At 38.3% G+C, this 19,299-nt stretch overlaps 1 protein-coding gene across 15 annotated transcripts in view; it reads right to left on the bottom strand.

Annotated features, from left to right (window-relative positions):
* Positions 1-19,299, bottom strand: part of ERC1 (ELKS/RAB6-interacting/CAST family member 1) — a 317,835-nt gene that overhangs the window by 35,691 nt on the left and 262,845 nt on the right. For all 15 annotated transcript variants that reach the window (XM_052789054.1, XM_052789061.1, XM_052789067.1 and 12 more), the window contains one exon: positions 272-373. In XM_052789054.1, the coding sequence (XP_052645014.1) occupies positions 272-373 (102 nt within the window). The remainder of the gene's footprint in view (positions 1-271; positions 374-19,299) is intronic.

A 19,299-nucleotide genomic window follows, 5' to 3' on the forward strand; every position in this document is an offset into this window, starting at 1 on the left:
AGTAATGTTTCTTTCTTCCCTTTCATTGTCTGCCCCCTCTTCTCCACCCACTTAATAACAGCTTGGTACCAGGAACTGTTTGTTCACATTTCAAGAGTTTTCAACGAAGCCGACACAACAGCAACGTCCATTTCTGGTTTATAACTGCACACTGGAATGCTATTTTTGTTCCAAGGTACTGCAAACATGTCAGGGAAAATTACATACAACTCAAAATAATCAGCCCCCATTGTAAAAATTACTTTCAAGGCAAAAAAGAGAGACACATTACCTGGTCAGGGGAGGGCTTGTGGTTGGTTTGGTTGGAATGGGATGAGGATTTGAGGTGGTCATCCTCATAGTTGTCAGCCATCAGCTTCATACGGTTCTGAGTCTATTAAAAAAAAAAGAAGAATCTCAGTCTACCTTCCAAGGTGATCATAGGGACTCAAGGGAATAGGGTATTTATGCTATCCTGTATATTCCCAAATCCATACATGGAAAAAAATAAGACACATGCATAAAACATTAGTAGGTATTACTGTAGAGAACTGGTAAAAACTGACACACACATTCCAACCACTTCACTTGGAGGCGAAAGTAGTTTTGCAATTAAGTGGCTCACCTGACTTGTACCTACTAAAACTTCTGCTGTACATGTGTGTACAAAGAAACTAAATTCTTCCTATGGACCCTTGAGATTACGGTTTGAACACCAATTTGGAGAACAATTCAATGAAAACATCAGTTAGATTTCCCTAAGTCAGTTAAAAAAAAAAGACAAAAAAGAAATCAGTTTTAAAAAAAGTGTAAAAAAGCTGAAAATAGGTTATTACTTAAGAAGTCTACCAGGTTTCAATATGCAAATCAGTTTTCAACTGATATACCAAAGAGTAGGAAAATTCTGAGACTGGTCAGAAAAATGTGAATTATAGAAAAGCCTTCCTGTGAGGAAATTAAGAAGTTAATAAATAAGTCTTTGGGAAGAAAAGGTGACATCATAAAGATGTATAAAATTAAAAACTGAGTACAGTCAAGCAAGGAATTAACAAAAGATGAAACAAGATTCTTAGTTTTTCTTCAACTTCTCAGGAAATTTCAAGTTCCAGAGGATATATAATTTTTAAAAACACAAAATATAAAATACATTGTGTAAGAATAAATGGAATACCTTACCTTAACACTACTAGTCTAGGTAAGCAATTGCAATAAACATTAAAATATACTACACGACTGTGTCTGCAAAGGACAGTGTTAGTGAGATAAAGCCCTTTTAACATACTATCCTGAAATGAGGTCCCCAAGCACCTATACACACACACACACACACACAAAAGAGCTGGGTCTAGGGTCTCGCAAAGTGAACTGCTGTCTCTGCATCAGCTGCTTCACTTTAATTTATCTGAGTCCACTGTCCTGGGGCACTCACACCTGGAGCAGACCCAAAATGGAGTGATGGCATTTCTCCTCCCAGCTCATAAGGTAGACAAAGACCCATTTTGAGCTTTGTGAAATCTTTGTATTCCAAAAAAATAAAAAGGCTAGCCAGACCTATGTTAGATATGATGCACAGTAAATTATGTACAGCTAGACATATTAAATCATCAGAGATGCACTAAAATTAAATGTCTTAAATGAAGGCTCAAGGCTTACTGTAAAAATGCCAGCTGTTGATTCAATCCCTTCATAACTGCATGGTTTCTCACTGGAAACTCTAATTTTAATGAGCATCTCGAGGCTAGAGAATGCAGATTCTACTTGACTGTACTCAGATCATTATAGAGAAGGTCCAGGGTTTGAATCTGGATTTGATTTTATTTTGGATTAATTTAACAAAAGCTAATAGTAAATTGAGCTTAAGCAATAAGCTATTTAATCATTCAAAACCTTTATATTGTTTGCTCTGTTTTGTCAAACAAGTTTTGAATTCCAAGTCTGACTCATCATTCATAAATCACTACTTGAAACATGCAACATTAATAGTTAAACAACCAGTTTATTGTAAAGGCGCTTTCTCCATAGTTATTATTTTATTATATTTAAGGTTGGCTCTTTTACAATTTCTTATTTGCAGTGAGAGCTATTGATTTTAAATGATTTCATATTTCTTTGGAAATTTTTGGTTTTGATAGTAAATAATAACTTCTTACATGACTTTCAGCATGTATGTGGAAAGAATTATACTAAAAAGCAGAAGTTTAGCAGAATGTTAGTACAGCACATTATCTTTTCCAAGAGAAAAAGTAGCTCTTCCCAGAGAGAGGCAGCATGTTTCATGATATTGCATGAAAAAACTATGTTAGTGGTAATACAGGAAGAGAAGAATATAAAGATCTAAACAGTTAAAGCACAGTATCCCTCAAAGAAAATTTTGAAGTGGAATTGAAGAGGTTGCTTACTTCTGTCACTTAACTTCAAGTAGAATAATGTACTATTAATACTTGGCAAGAGGTATGAGAAGAAGCTGAGAGAACTGGCCTGGTTTAGCCTGAAAGAGGAGGCTTCTTTAATTGCTTGATAGGAGGAAATAGAGAAGATGAAGCTACACTCTTCCAGAAGTGGACAGGACCAGAGATGACGGATGTAAATCGGAACACAGAACATTCTCGTTAGAGATCAGGAAAATTAATTTCATAATGAGGCTGATCAAACACCAGAACAGGCTGCCAAGAGGCTGTGGCATCTCCATCCTTGCAGATACTGAAAATGCGACTGGACAAGACTTTGAGCAAGCTGCTCTAGTTAGCGATGCTCTCAGCAGGTGGTTGGACGCAGAGGTCCACTGCAATCTAAAATACATTGCAATTCTTGTTATTTGGGCTTTTCATCTTCGGATAATTTTATAGTTATCAAGGCTGGAGTTTTCAAAAAAAGCGTGAGTTAAGTTCCAAAATTCCTCCTAGTTGCTAAATATGATTTAGCTGCTTAGCTCCATAGAATCATAGAATCATTTAGGTTGGAAAAAACCTTTAAGATCGTTGAGTCCAACTGTCAACCATGCCCACTAAACCATGTTCTGAAGTGCCTTGTCTACGCATTTTTGTAATATCTCCAGGGATGGTGACTCAACCACTTCCCTGGGCAGCCTGTTCCAATACCAGACAACCCTTTCAGTAAAGAACTTTTTCCTAACATCCAATCTAAACCTCCCCTGGCACAACTTGAGGCCATTTCCTCTCGTCCTATCTCCAGCCACCTGACAGAAGAGACCAGCACCCACCTCGCTACAACCTCCTTTCAGGCAGTTGTAGGGAGCGATAAGGTCTCCCCTCAGTCTCCTTTTCTCCAGGCTAAACAACCCCAGTTCCCTCAGCCGCTGCTCATGAGACTTGTGCTCTAGACCCTTCACCAACTTGGTTGCCATTTGAACATTTTAACCCAGAACAATCTCTGCAGCATCCCAATGATGACAATCATACAGGATCAGTTCACCTAGAAGGACATTTTCTATGCTCCCCCTTTAATCCAGCCTGACCTACCACTGCTTCTGCTGTTAATCTAAGAGATCATGTTTGTGATATACAAGTCATGGCAAGAAAACACCAAAATCAGTATTGTGATTTCACTACAGGAACTAATTTACACATTTATCATTTGAATTAGGCAAAAATCAAGAGATGGAAGAAAAGCAGTTTATTTCCTGATAGATACCACTAAAAATTATTTTCCAACATTAACATTCCAAGCAGTGTTGCAAATATAATACATAATATAATAGTTTTCTAATTCTCTTTATGTCAAACATGGAAGTAAAAAGCTTCTGCTTAGGACTGGAATACTAACTGATGAACTTCTAATTGGAAGTTTTTGAAATAACTGGAAATACATGAACTCAGTTTCTCTCCTATTGCTCCTCTCCAGAAAAAAATGTTCAAAAGGATGGAAATTTCTAGAGCGTATGACTGTTGCAATGATTTAAAACCAAACTGTTTACTTTACTGTGGGGAACCACTCCAACATCCTGCAGTCCTGAACTGCTTTGTCATGGTGCTATTATACAATCTGCTCCCACCTTATGAGGTTATGGCTCAGATCCTAGGGCAAACATTTCTACATCACTGTAAAAAGTATGAACAACAAAGTGGTTTAACCACTGTGTCCTGTGAGAAAATAAATGAGCAGTGCAGACAAATCGACTGTGTCAGAAGTGCTTTTGTCTAAAACCTCCAGAGCTTGTAAGCAGAACTAGTGATGATAAGAACCGGATGTCAGATCCAAATTTTGCTGAAAAAATACCACGCACCTTTACAGGTATCTTCTTCATGCATGTGCAGATAAAATGCTAGAATGAAAAAAACAGGACAAAACTCCACAACTCAATAGGTTTCTTGATTTTTTTTCCAGAAGTTTTTTTTTTTTTTTTTGATGGAACAGATTTTGTAACCTTATTCCTTGCCGTCCAATCACACCGCCCACCAAAACCCCACACCTTGTCAAAGCCCTTAACAACGCTCTTTAATGTCCCAACAACCACCATGCAAAAGAACAGTCCCAAACCCTTCAGACCAGTGTCCATCCTCAAAATTACTAAAGAGCCATCGCACTCTCTCAAGCTCCTAACTGAAAGCCAGGAATGACTGTGGAGAACTTGCCACAAGATGTCTGCAGACCAGAGTCTGTGAACCGCAGGCCTAAAGCATAACATTTGCAAGGGTATTGTATCTAAAAAACCCCCAACTTCCTCTGGTTGTATATTAGACTATACTCCAGTACTATCAGATCTTGCCCACCCTCCCTTTTTTTTCCCCTGGAACTTCTGCAATTGTCCTTCTGCCTCTCTGATACACTTATTCTTAATACCCTTCTTGCTTCTTGTCATTATGTAACCCTGGCCTCTTCCCTAGCCCCTGCTACAGCAGGCAGCTAAATTTAAAGAAAAAAGCACCAGGAGAAAATATGAGATAAACTTGTTTTAATCATAACGTGAATGGTCAGCATCAGCACTTCATTTAAATGTGCTCTCTTTTCTTTTGTTGTTTTGTGGTCCTGCAGGGATTTCACTACATTTTCACCATGTTTTTTCTGGTTATCATATAGTTTACTTCTGCCTGTATTCTATAATCACTAAATGCTTGGGTAAACAAGGAAATTACCATGGAGTAGACTATTTCTAACACAGCCAACACCTGAAAACTTTCATTCCAAACAGCACATGTGTAATATTTTAGCTGCCAAAACTGTAGCCATGGTGAATTTTGTATAAGAATCACTAAGGTCCTCCTCCATGGATGTACTGCTTCAAAGCACACTCTTGTCTGTAGGTTCCTAAGAGTAAGTTATTTTATGTTCACTCCAGGCTACAGTGGTAGCTTGTTTGTACACCTCACCCTAAAGACCAAATTAATAGATTTTATCACAGTTAAATTATTACATGAGAAAAAACAGAACTGATGCTGATGCACAAAGTGTAGGGGAAAGTCAGAGACATATTCTGGAATATAGCTGGTAAAATCTAAAGGAGTCCTGCCCAGGTCTGACAAGCTCTTTATAGTGGAATTCCACATATAAATTTGAAACCCACAGATTTAACTACAGACATTGTTTATAATGTATTTTAGAGAATGTTTTTATTTGAAAGCTTGCACTGTTGGATGTTATAATGAGGATACATACCTTTCTTAAGCATTTCTGCAGGATAGCTAGTGTTCTGGTAACCATTACCCTCGCAAGTTTTTGAAACCAAATTTTATTCATAGGAATCGCACATTTCTGTATCTCTAGACAGGACCTCTAATAAACAGCAGATACTAGCTCATAAGCTCCGCATTCTCTATATTAATCTAGTCTGCTTCATACTCTCATTGCAGTAACTTATTCAAAGAGTTTGCATCAAATCTGTTTCTCCACTGTGCAACACAGCAGAAATCATGACATCAGTGATTGCTTTCTCATTTTTTGTAAAATATTTGAGTAGGGTAATTTCTGGCTTTGCTAACCAGTCTAAACAAGCTTTATTAATCCTTTAATGTAGAGTTTAAAAAGCCCCACATTAAGTAAACATTAATATAATATTGTACTTGTGACAAATGGATAGGTGGTGGAGACAGTGTGTCAGTCAGTTAAAGGAGTCATCCCATTTCAGTCCGAGTTGAATGTTTCACTGGAAGCACACACATGCAAATGCAACAGTTTAAAAACCTTTTCACCACTAATAACATAGAAATATAATGAAGAAACTCAGGTGATTTTTTTTTTCCTAAGTTGTGTGCCAAATTCAGTATCTCTGAAAATTATGTTCTTGCAAAGACTTTCAGATAGTCCTTTTCTATTTGCTGAAAACACGCAGTGAGCCATACTCCGTGTAAATATCCAACCAGCTCCCTGCTGGAATCTGGCTGTCAGAAACACAGAGAGAATCCCTCCTTGCCTGTTACTAGAATGTGATGCCCTGCATAACTACCTGGAGTATATCTATACCTACTTTGAATATACGCCTACCTTGAGTGTATATCTACCTTGAGCACAGGGTCTCTGAAAGATTGTTTCAAGTATTTTACCCTATGCCCCCTTCCTATTCATGATATTTAATGATCCGGGAGACATTTTTCAAATTTGTCAAGAGATGGTACATGCTGGGTTGTTGGTTTTGTTTGTAAAGTTTAAAAGACACATCATTAGTTAGGTTTGGCTTTCCTTTTGGCTATGTTTAAGATTAGCAACTGAGATTCCTCTATTAGCAGCAAACACACACAATGTTCAGCTGCGTACGTATGAAAACTGTTCCAGTTACTACAGTTCTGTACATCCTGGAGCCTGTGTTTCTGTGAGCCCAACAAAAAGCACGTGCAGCGCACAGCTGCTCGGGTTTGTCATAGCCTGCAGGATTTAACACAGATTCTACCCGAGATACCGCCTTCTGCATCAACTGTTGGCAATGTTATAACAATGTTACATTATAAAGTAAAAGACTTATCAGCCCACTTAATTTCTGTCTTTAATGATTTCATTTTTCTGTTCATCTCCTCACGTGATAATTACAGAGAAACTTCATTCTGGAGAAGTCATATTAAAAAAACCTTTGAACTAAACTAAAGGAGGCAGATCGTTTAGATAAAATCTATTGCTCTGAATCCTGTATAGAGAAAACTAGTGACACAAAAGACAACCCTAATCAGATGTTGTGTTTGGGATTCCTTATTGTGTTATACCACATGAACATTATAGCATGTGTTCCTTTAGCTCTCTTGTACTCTCTTTAGAGACACATCAAGCTGTGTTCAACACTGACTGATCAGTGGTAATAGAACTGCCTTTCTCTTATTTCTTTCACAAGAGCTAGAATCTGCCCAGTCCCAGATTTGAAAGATTTAAAAAAAAAAAAAAATTAAAAAAAATCCTTCCTTCTCTCATGGCTAACTACCCAGAAGCAAACCAGCTATGTTAGTTCTTTGGCATCTTTCCCACCACATGTAAGGGTCTTCGTCAAGAAAGCTCAGTAAGGTGTGTTTTCCTGTATCTCAAAGATGTCTGAGCAAGGGCTGGACTCTGAGAACATTTACGACCATATTGTAAACCTAATTTATACTGACTGGGTGGCCTATGCATCAAAAAAACCTTTCACGCAAGATCAAAAGGACAAATGGTATCCTGTGACAACAGCCTTAGAGAATCCTGGATCCCTCACACTACACCAAACCAAAAAAATTATTTACTGTAATTGATCTGAAGACAGCAACAGCAAGAAAAATGAGCTGCTGTTCTAATTCTTAAGATGAAATAAGAGAACTGGTTATATTCACCTTCCAGTAGTGAACATATAAAACCTCTATACTCCAGGATTAAAGTAAGCAGGTAAGTAGTTTTTGTATTATGAGCCTGCCCTATGGTGCAGTTTGTTAGGGCAAGTCTGATCTCAATTCCACACCACAGCAGAGAAGGGCCTTTCTGCAGAATTTCCTGCCAGAGAATATAAGATCCGTATCCTTTGCTGCCACATGCCCTGAAAGCAGAAAAGACTCATTTATTTAAATTAGCTCAACAGCAACTGTTTTTTTGCTAAATCATGCTGCTACATCCACTCTCCATCTATTGTGGCATCTTCATTACTTCTTTCATCAGTTAAGAACTGATTTCTTTTGCAGACAGCATGGCTACCCTTGAAGAGCATAGGAGTCCACTTTATTACTCATTTTATGTTGGCTAATGAAATCTGCATGCTTTGGATTTGTATTCTACATCTTCTAGGCATGGCCTTCAACCCTATAATAATCTCTTTCTCCAGCCTGCCTCCCCCATGGTGTCTCCAGGCGAGAGTCAGCTGGGACCAGTGTGAAAGTATGTATGTTCTGAATGGCCAGCCATATGCGTATGCTACAGCCAAACAAAATATATTACAGCTCAATTCTTCTTGCCTTTCCCTGTGTGGGAGCACTACTTCGGGCTTTTTTTGCCTCTACCCAGCTGTGGATGTTAATTAAGTTCCTGTAAGTTACACAATCTTTGAGACTTCTTTCCCTCTGTCAAATTTGGTTGAAAATGGTCAATAAATTGAAAAGTTACTTGGTGGGAACTACAGCTCAGCTGAGCAGATGGATAGCCCTCTCATTTAAACTCTTCTTGTGAGGACTTTACAATAAAAGCTGGTCCAAGCTAGCATGTTTTGTTCAAGTTGTAAGAGTTTGGAAGTAGTCTCTCAATATATACTTGCATTAAATATTGCATAGAAGTGGAGTTTTCTGATACTGGGCTTCATGCCTTTAAGATCTTGGGACAATAGGAGGCTGAATTGCTACAAATTGTCAAGTGAACAGCAGCCAGCCTCTCATGTTTAGTTCATGTGTCTGCCTCTTTAACCTACTTTGATACATACCACTAAGGATCACTCACTCGAACAAAAAAGTGAAATGCTACTTCTGTAATAACGTGAAAGGAAATACCAGTCTTTGTCATGGCTCTCATTATTCAAACTGTTGCAAACTCCTGGTTGTACTTCTCCCCTTGCTCATTTTTCCCCTCTCACAGTGTGTTTGTGGGTCCAATCTAAAAATTTCATCTTATATTTTATCAATTGAGAGAAAAAACAAGGACAAAAAAGCAGCAAGAAAAACAAGCTGAAACGTACTTTGGAGCATAAAAACTCCCTAAAATCTTTGATAGGTTGGTGATACATGTATTTTACAAAGCAAAATGTAAAAGATATCTCAGGTTATGCTAAGGCTGGAAATACATTCCAACACTGTAACGATCCTGTGATTACTTTAAACTTGTGCAATTTAAGCACCAACATTAAGCGCCAGAAATAAGGTTAGTCTTACAAAATCTATAAATATCTGAAGGCAAACCCCCTACATTACCTACATCATATCGTATAGATCAGGCAAGTATTTCTGTCAAAAATAGAACAAGCTTTGTTTGACATAGTTGACGGGACTCCTGTTTTGTTACGACTATTTACTTGAAATTTCTCCTTTTCCCTTTTCACTTCAGCTTCACTCTACACCCTGCTCATCTTACTCTCATCTACCTTACTCTGTTCCTCTTTCTCTTGTTATTCTATTTGGTTCTCCTTTCCAAAATAAATCCACTTGCATATGCTCAACTTCACAAAGCTGCCTGTATAACACAACTGCCTTAGTCAATCTGCTTTTGTCTCTTAAGTTTTTCTCCTAGTTTGAAATCAGAAAGTTTCTCAGTCCAGTGATACCTATGAAAACTGAATGACAAAATCTCATCTAGGAATTTATATACAAGATGCATCCTACTGTAAAATCTTAAAACCTAGTCGTGATCCCCTGCTTCAACAAAATAATTTGTAGGCCATCTGCTCATGTATATCTACATACACCTTTCCTAGCTGATGTAATTTGGAAGTTTTCAAATCCTTGTCTATTGTGACTGTGTCTTTAAAATAAATATAGTAAAAGCATTCCTTTATCCAGGTATTTTTATTTCTGGAAGTTATATACCAGTGTTTTTACCACAGCTCTTTTAGCCTTACATATTTTTATTGTTATATGACTCACCACTTCAATTGCATTTGCCTGCAGCTTCAAAGAGTTGTTAATAGCAGCCCCCCTCTATACATGCTGTTCTTGGCAAAAAAAGTAGTTATGTACAGATACAAATTCCTAGATGCTAAAGCGATGTGAGCTGCTCAGTATCATCTCAACACAGACTGTCTGTAACTGCCCAGAACCCAGCTCTGGGTGTATACACAAATGTGTCTGTGTCTACATGATATAAACAGTGTTGATAGCAACTTTAAAAAAAAAACAAACCCCAGAAGACTATTTATGCTTCTTCTGAAATTAATTTTAAAAGCTGTTGCATATAAAAGAAAAAGAAAACCAATATTGTTCTTTTTCTGCCTCACTTTCATCTTTGAATCTAGGCAAAATCCTCCATGGTAACTGCTGGAGGGAAGAGTTGAAAGGGCATTTCCTTTGACAACCAACAGAGCTTTGCTACCCCAAACTAAATTAAAGCTAAGAATTTTCTCTGCATGGCCAAGTATTAGGGTTGACATCCACGTAGAAGAGCCCTGCCTCATAAGGTCCATACAAACACACAGACGTTACATTCCTGTCTCTCCACACCATCTGTGCGTGTGGTCTGCAGACACAGGATTCCTGTCCATCCACACTGTCCCTATGTTTGGTCCACAGAGGCAGGATTCCTGCCCGAGCAGACAGCAGCACATGTGCAGTATAGAGCTGGACAGATGATTCCTGTCCATTTGCCCTGCTCTTGCACACAGTACACAAGCAAGGAGAATCACAATAAACCAATGTTTTTTTTCTTTCTTTTTCTTCCTGCAGAAGTTGATTTTTTCCTATTAAGTCTGCATCAAAGCTTAGATAACAGTACTAGCTGGAAAGACTGAAGAAACATTCAGGTTTTCTACTGTATTTGTGCCAAAATTATTCTTACCAAGGAAAGAAGTTCTCCTCCTTTCTACAAAATTCATGGCACACAATGTGTAGAGATGTGCCAGTTTGGTCAGATGAATTTCTCTAAGGTGTCTGCATTTCAGACAGTACTCCCGTCATTGCCTGCTCTATTCCTAATCTGTTGTCCTTCTGTGATTTACATTATATTACGCCATTACATATGAGTAGAGGCCCACCCAATGGGCACCATAAAGCACACCGTAAAGCTTAGAAAAAAATCTTAGAAAATTCCGTCTCTGCTATAGAAGCACCAAAAGAAAAAGGTTTGTGGAACAAGATGAAAAAACAGCCAGTCATACCTCCAGCGTTTTTTCCTTAACAATCCATTTACTGCAAACTCATTAAACTTAGATAGGTGATGCCACATGTTAAAGAGCCCCGACAAAGCAGAGGAAGAAGTAGAGATGAATGAATAGAAGGACAGGGGCAACCTCAACTGATTTATTTGCAACTAGAAGACTTCAGAGGAAACAAGGAAGCCTTCATATTTTTTAAGCCCTCTTTTTATCATAAAACAGATTGCTGGCTGACAATGGAGAAGGACTAGCTAGTTTTGGTAATCAGGAAAGGGGGGAAGAGAAGAGGAAGAGACATCAAGAAATCTTTTCATCATCTGATAGTGATGAAAAGGATAGAGATGGACAATAAGGAACTAGTCTTAGTCTGCACTTCCCAATCTGTGGATCCCTCCCACCCAATCTGTGAATCCTTCTTTTTCCCATCCAGAAGAACATACTGATATCTTGCCTGTCTCTCTATGAGATATGGAAGAGACTTGAAAGGTGCACAAAATGAAGATCTGCATGTATAAATAAATATATTTCCTCTTAAAAAAAAAAAAAAGAAAAAAAAACCAGAATGAGGAGGTACAGTACTTATTACTTCCACAGAGCAAATAAACCCATGCGGTCTTTCAAGTTTTAAACAACTTATGTATGTGTGTGTTCTTAAGGATCACTATATTGCTTTTATTATTTTTTCAACACCATTAATGTCAGCAGTTGGCAGAAGTTTGGGTTGCTAGCTGTAATAAAGGACGCGAAGCCAAGGTTATAGCCACTAGTGTTTTGGAGATGGAGGGCACACTGGCTTGGTATCAGAAATTACAGTTACATTTCAGGTTAATGTGAAAAAGTGAGAAGAGTCATTTCTTAAACTATTAAAAGGATTAAGTGTGGTACAACAGTGAAATTGAATGTTTAAAAAAGTTAAGTGTTCCCCCCCCCCGCCCCTGCCCCCAGATAGAAATCCACTGTAAAAACAAGAGATATCTGGGTTGTTCAGACCCTAAGAACAACTTGGCTGGAGTCATCTGTGAGAGCTCCATTTATTTCTTGTTTACTCAACTACAGGAAATATTTGTATTCACACGAAAACAGACAGGAATTGGTGGTAAACAGAAAGAAAGAGAACAAAAGACTAAGTTCTGTGACTGTAAAGTTGTGCTCAAAGAGAACAAAACCCCTAATAAAATGGCTACCCCTTAACCAGGGCTGTATTCAAGATAAAAGACCATTACTTCCCCCGGGCACCAGTACTGTGATCAGAGTTTAATATATATTTGGAGACTAATGCTTTATGGAAGTTGAGAGACTAACATTCACCTATACTATTGACAACCTAAAATTGTGCAACATGTTATTGCAAAGGTAAATTTCCTCATACTTGAAACTGAGGGTGCTTGACCAGCAAATGGATCTTATATCCACATGGTACATGTTTGATTATGCCAAGTAAAATCAGAGCACGATCTTTTGATGACTGAGTTTGAGACTTATTATGTCTTTATGCACAATCTTGGACTATTCCCTAAAAGTATTTCTTGGTACTGAAAAGGCTCAAACCTTTGGTACCACATTTAAGGCAAAGAAGGGCAGACAGAAACCGTTCCTTTATTTTGTGTTCAATACAGGTCCGCTCAGAGACAGCGGAACACAACTGCCCTAAAGATGATCTGCCAAAATCACTACTTTGTATTTGACAGCATCATCTGCATATCCCTCAAGGGAGGGACTGGAAGCAGGATTTCCATCAATATCAACTTTCTCCTCTTTATCTTTCGGAGTTGGCAGCTGTTACCAGACTCCTCACAGCTTTCCAAGTTAGCAGCCAGCAGAAAAATCTCCATCCCCTCCCTACACACAATCACAAATGTCAAGTGGCAAAAACTTACCTCTAGGGAAAAACTACACACCTTGTCTTTGGTTGTGAATATTTTTTCATCTCAGAAAAGGGGTGTAGAAAACAGCATGTACTTATTAAGGAGTAAAATGCATAATTTATTCAGCACCACAACATGAACAGTAATTTTTTTTAAGACTTGCATTCTTTACAACATAACACCATGAATTTAACAGAACTGAGGGGAATCTGCAGCCATCAGCACCTGTCCATTTGCAGAAGCTAGCATAAGTAACTGATGCCTAATTTCATAAATCTATGTCTCCTTTTGATAAACCTGATACACTATCCTATCAATTTCCACAACTTGGTATGTAAATTAGTGATGGGTTAGTATCAAGCAACTAGTCCTAACTGACAGCATATATCTTAGATTTCCAACTGCAACATGAAACTTCTATTTTCCCCTGCATTACCTATTCATTAGCCTGAGATATGGTGTACTGGACTAGGCTCAATCAGATTGTTTCAAAAAGGGAAATTATTTTCAGAATTCTAAGGAGCTTAATACAGTGGATGAGAAAAAAAATCTGTAGACTGAGAGGTATTTCGGTGCATGGGCTCAAAAATACCCGAGACCACTGTTCATCAACAGCCCACTATTTACAGAAGCTGAAGTTCATTCTGTACAGTTGAGACTTACATTTTTCCATTATCCATTTTTAAGATGGTTGGGATTAAAATTCTCTATTGCAGACTATGTATTTTTCTCTTCTCAAGCAAAAAAAGCACTGATTTATTACATTACTCCCAAAATAACACAGTAAAATCCCAAACATGCCATATATTCTATCTTATAGATCATTAATTTTCATTACATATTTCTAGGTGCACAATTCTTTCCATCATTCCTCCTTCAAGTAAAGAACATATCACTGACATATTAAGTCATACAACCGTTAACCTGTAATCTACTTGGAACATTCTACATACTTAGTTTATGAAACCAATCAGTCACCTCATATCTCTGACTTCACCTTCTCCTTACATGTTTTTGGAACACACCTCGCATCACCTATCACCTCACCAGTTACAGATCTTACACAAATTAAAACCAATATTAAAGCTGGTAAAATGCTTTTCAGCTTTCTGCTACTACCTTTCTACCGACTATCAATATGTGAATTGCTTTTTATATAAGATAGTCGTTAAAGTCACAGGTTCGTTAGGCTTTTCATCCAAAGAGAAGTAACCACAAATAAAGTCTTACTTTATAGCTTTAGTGTGAAACTGCTCAGTGCGTTGTGTGTTCCCTGGGAAATAATGCTAGTAAATGTAGGAGCAGATAAGCATAATGTACCAACTTAGCACATTTTGAATGGAGATGAGGTAAAGGGACACGTATGTCTTCTAGACAATTGCCAGTGCCAGGTAAAGCAGCCCAAACAAACAGCAATAATTTAGTATAGAAAAAGCTGTATCCAATCAATGAAATATCAGTAAGGATGGTTACACACTCATCTTGGAAAATAACAGTATTTTTACTGAGTTCAAACAAGTAATTCAAAATCTTTCTGTATCTGAAATTTCGGTGTGAAGATCCTGTTTTTCACAACAAATACAATCACAGGTTTGCCTCATCAAGATTATTTACATGTTTAAGCAGAATCCTCTCTGTCACCAAAACTTCAGCGTTTCCTAAACAATGTGTTTAAATGACAAGATTTAAATGTAATCATAAACTCACTGTATTTTCCGGTCAGCCTTCAAACATCATCAATTCAAATACCAAAAGAGTGATGCCAAACCAATCCAGCCACAAGAACCCATTGTCGGAAAGTCTCAAATATTTTACCCCTGAGGCACATCCTGCTGCTGGACAACAAACAGGGAGTAGTCGTGTACAGGTCCTTCCCAACTACCCCACAAACTGCAGAAGTTAAGCAAAAGAAGATGCACCCATAATTTTATTCCTTGAATGAACAACTACTGGCAATCTTGACCTTTTCTAAACCTCTCCTTCTGAGCTTTTGCATCTATCTCATGAACTCATCAGCTAACACAGACTGTTAGAAACTGAGGGAGGGTAACTGTTCTCAACATTTCTGTTCTCACAGAAATAAATACATAAATGCTCTGTTGGATGTATGTATTAAAAAAACCTGTTCTAATATATTCTCTTCATTTAACTGAAAAACAGTGCCTATCAGACCAGTGGTTTGTGCCATGGTAACTACAGAAAACCACCATACGGTACAACTGTGATGTGAAATGACAGTGACTATATTTACGCTGTACTAATGTCCAGAAATACTAGTCACAGACCAAGGAATTATTATTTTTTAGGCCCAAAATGAGATTTCCTAAGTGCAGTCTTCTGGAGAAACCAAGCTCACCCAGTGTTCTTAACTCTTCAATACCACTAACAAGCCTGGTCCTCCCAGTGTAGGCTTAACAATTTTAACTGATATCAAACACCAGCAGGTTGGTTCTTACTTACAGAAATGGATACAGGGTGTCTCAGCTGCTAACCTAGACATGTCCAGCAAGTCCTGGTTTTCTAGTCAGGGACAATGTTGCTTAAATACCTTAGTGTAGGAGTTCATAATCCTTGAATGAGAGATACTGTAAGTGTGGTAGTAGATGCTGTCAGCAACTATCCAATTAATTTAAATTTATTTGTGCAAAATTTTAGTGAATTAAAAAGCTGTAAAAATATAATATGAAAATCTTAATATAATCAATAAATGGAGGAATATTTCTAATAGACTGATACAGGTTTTTGAAAACTGAGATTAAACTTGGGAAATATTAGTCCATAGAGTATTTTTTTAAATGTTACAAATGTCTAGAAAGAAAGGGTAGCAAGTACTGTATTGTCATCCAAGTTCCAGAGTACTTTTATGAACCTTAAAGCTCTGTCCCTCGGTGAGGCAAAGAACCTTCCCCTTCAAGCAAACCTACAAAGCCGCCATTGCAATGGCCTAGAAATTACCGGCCGAGACATGAGCAAAGGCACAAACAGAAAGCAGATGTGGCTATTTACAGCGGGGCCAACAAGCAGCTCCCTTCTCCGCAACCATGAGGCCAGCGACAGTAAGGAGCTCACTTGAACATACACTATTATTTAGTAATACAAGAGGCAGAGGGTAAAGGTAAAAGGAGGAGGGAGAGGGGAACGAGAGTGTAAGTAATACCACAGATAGATGAAATACTGCCCCAGAAAAGACTGCTGATGCTGCACTGAGTGCTGTTACTGTGGTAACTGATGATTAAAAATGATGGGAAAAAAGTCTGGAGCACATGGCAGGGAGAAGGTGCTTTCTTTTAATCTGCGAGGGCTTCTTGTGCTGTGCTTCAGGAAGCGGTGTTCAAGGGCATGACAAAGCCTCGCTTTCTGTGCCTGCTCGGCTGCTGTCAGGATGCTGGGGTCTGCTCCTGGCAGAGATCCCCCCTTGACAGAAACAATTACTGAGGAGCAAAGCCTGGCAAAACAAGCAGCGCTGTGATTGATAATCTGGGTGGATTACAGGCCTTCGACAAAAGCCACGATGCTTAAATTTGACAGCTGGCAATGCCTGATGAGAGCCAATTAGTGGATATATATTCACTTCAGCCAGAAGTTTCTTCTGTTTCTAGTCCAATAGCTTCCTGGATAGGAAGTGTACAGAGTGATTTCCCCCACCTCTGCCTGCTCACATGTATGCCAGCTACACTGTCAGTACAGTTAAGAATATACTATAAAAACTACATATTTGGGCACCTTCGTATATTAAAGCCAGTAGATTCAAATTTTGTAAAGCTGCATTTGACCCTACAGATAGTGGTGGTACAAGAACCTGAAAAAAGATGACTTTACACTGACTCTACATACCACGCAGTGTGTAAATGAGGCTGTGACTGCACCATTTAGGTAACAAGTCCACTACAAGTGACAATAGTTCTCAAAATGCTTCACTATTCCTTGAAAATTTCCTGGCAAAGTACACTAATCTATCTGTTGCTGTTTTGAATAGGTTAACCTGGCATTCAGAGGATACCAGAATTCACAGAGCACCTTCTGTTCTGCCCAATACATGCAGGAACCTCTGACATGCAAGTCCCCTTCAAATTTGTCTGTCTGTTCTTAACTTTCTTGTCACATAGGCTTCCTTTCCCCACTTTTGCATCTATTTCCACTCTTGCTAGTGCAAGTATGTGGGTACTGCGGTGAAGAGATCAATAAACAAAGACGGATCCAAGTACCCTGAATCTCAGCACTTGTTTCAAACATTAACTTTTACTTTGTTTTCTCAGCTATAAAGAAGCCACGACCACCACCACACTCAGACAACTTAAATACATCTTCCTAGACTTCCAAGTCCCTTTCTGACAGTGGTTAGAGAAGTACCTCCACTCATTGAACTCCAATGGGCACCGTCACGCCACAGGGAGCTCGCAGACGCTCTCAGAAAACAACGGTAGTTCTGTCATAGAAACAACACTACATTCAGCAATTACCTGCAGTGATTGTATCCATGTCACCTGAAGAAGAAATTCATTTGCTAATAGGGTAATCACTCTCATCAGACATGGTTTCAAATCAGGGCAGTTAAGGCGAAGCAAAGACTAACTGCATGCCTCACAGAATCTGTATTATTTCATCAGGCAGGGTGGTAATAAAAACTGCCAGAAGTGTGGTCATGCTGATACAGCTCTATGGCAGTAAAGGGAAAATGCCTTTCTGTCAGTCTCCTTTGACCTGTTTTACGTTCTCCTGTTACAAGGAGAAATGACTCCAACCAGTGGAACTTCACTTTGGAAAAGTTCACAGCAGAGGAGTGTCACGTGTCAGTGTGCAGGGTTTCCAGGGAAACAAGTAACAGTGGAAAAATAGCATTTTTGGGGGGAGAAGCTATTCTGGAATCTAAAATTCTTTCCTTTTCCTCATGATCCCATGTACCACATTTACTTGAGAAACAAATCTTTGCAGTACCTTGGCCTCATAATGAAAGCCAGCCAAAATCATTGCAGGGAAGAAGCACAAAGTAGCACAGAGAAAACAGCTTTGGGACTTGCGTGGCTAGACAAAATAGATATTAAATATTGCATAAATGCTAAATATTAATACTACTAGTGATCGCCAAAGAATTCCTCTCAATTTATAGGAAAGATAAATAACAGCCCCTCAAATTCATGCTGGCCCACAGAGGAAGGAATGATCATGATGAGGATATAGAAGTAGAAGGGAACAACAGGTATTAAAGATTCCTCTGAATGGCAAGCAACCTGACTACATAACCCATACTTTCAATAGCATGAGGTTTCTTATCTTCCTTCACTAAAATAGAAAGGAGCTCTTTTCACTAAGTTAAGTATAAGCAAACAGCAAGAGCGTATATGGCAAGAACAGGAAAGGCAAAGGACCATATGAAATGGAAGTACTACGGGAGAAAAAGTAGACATTAGAAATATACATTAGAATGAAAGGAAGCTGAAGACAAAGGTTGATCTTCTACTCAGTCGAAAGCGAAAGCCATCAAAAAATAGAGCCAGGAAGCTCAAAGTACTCATGCCTTTTCTGTGTCAGTCTTCACTAAACACTGTACTCAGGTGACTAACGAAATCTATTTCAATACTCTGAGAATATAATTTTAGGTCAGAAAAGGAAAAGAACAAATGAGATGGTACTCAAAAAAACCCAGATGCCTTAAAATTTTCTAGCTCTGATTATACTATACTAGGAAAGAGTTTATCTACTATAATGAAAGCTATTAATGGCTATTTTGGGGAACCTGTGGGAACTGGTGAGGTTTTGGAAGACTCCATTAAGGTTTCTGACACTGTCCACATGACACGCTCATGAACAAGTTCAGCTAAGGAAAGGCCTTATTTTGAGCTTTGTCTAGTTTTGGATACCACACTTGGAGGAAGAAAAAGATCAAATAAAATCTAAGAAAGAACAACTGGAATGATAAGATATCTAGAAAACAAGACACATGAAAACTGGAAGAACTGAGACTGCCCGGTTTAGAGAATAACACAGAGGAGATATCTCTGTGTAAATGAGAACGGCTGCTAAAAAGTGCAAAGAAATAGTCTTTTTTTTCTATGCCCATAACAGACAGAAAAAGTAGTAATGAGCTTAAATTGCAGTAAGGGACATTACAGATGCAGAATGACATTATAATGATAAAGACAGATGAGCCATAGAAAAGACTTCCCAAGACTGAAGGTCTCCTTCACTAATAGTCTTTAAGAATAGATTACAGGTATAACTGAATAAATCAAGTGGGTTACATGGAGTTCTGTCCTGAGCCCAGTACTATTC

The sequence above is a fragment of the Harpia harpyja genome, chromosome 6 (assembly GCF_026419915.1).
Source record: "Harpia harpyja isolate bHarHar1 chromosome 6, bHarHar1 primary haplotype, whole genome shotgun sequence".
NCBI classification, from domain to species: Eukaryota; Metazoa; Chordata; class Aves; order Accipitriformes; family Accipitridae; genus Harpia; species Harpia harpyja.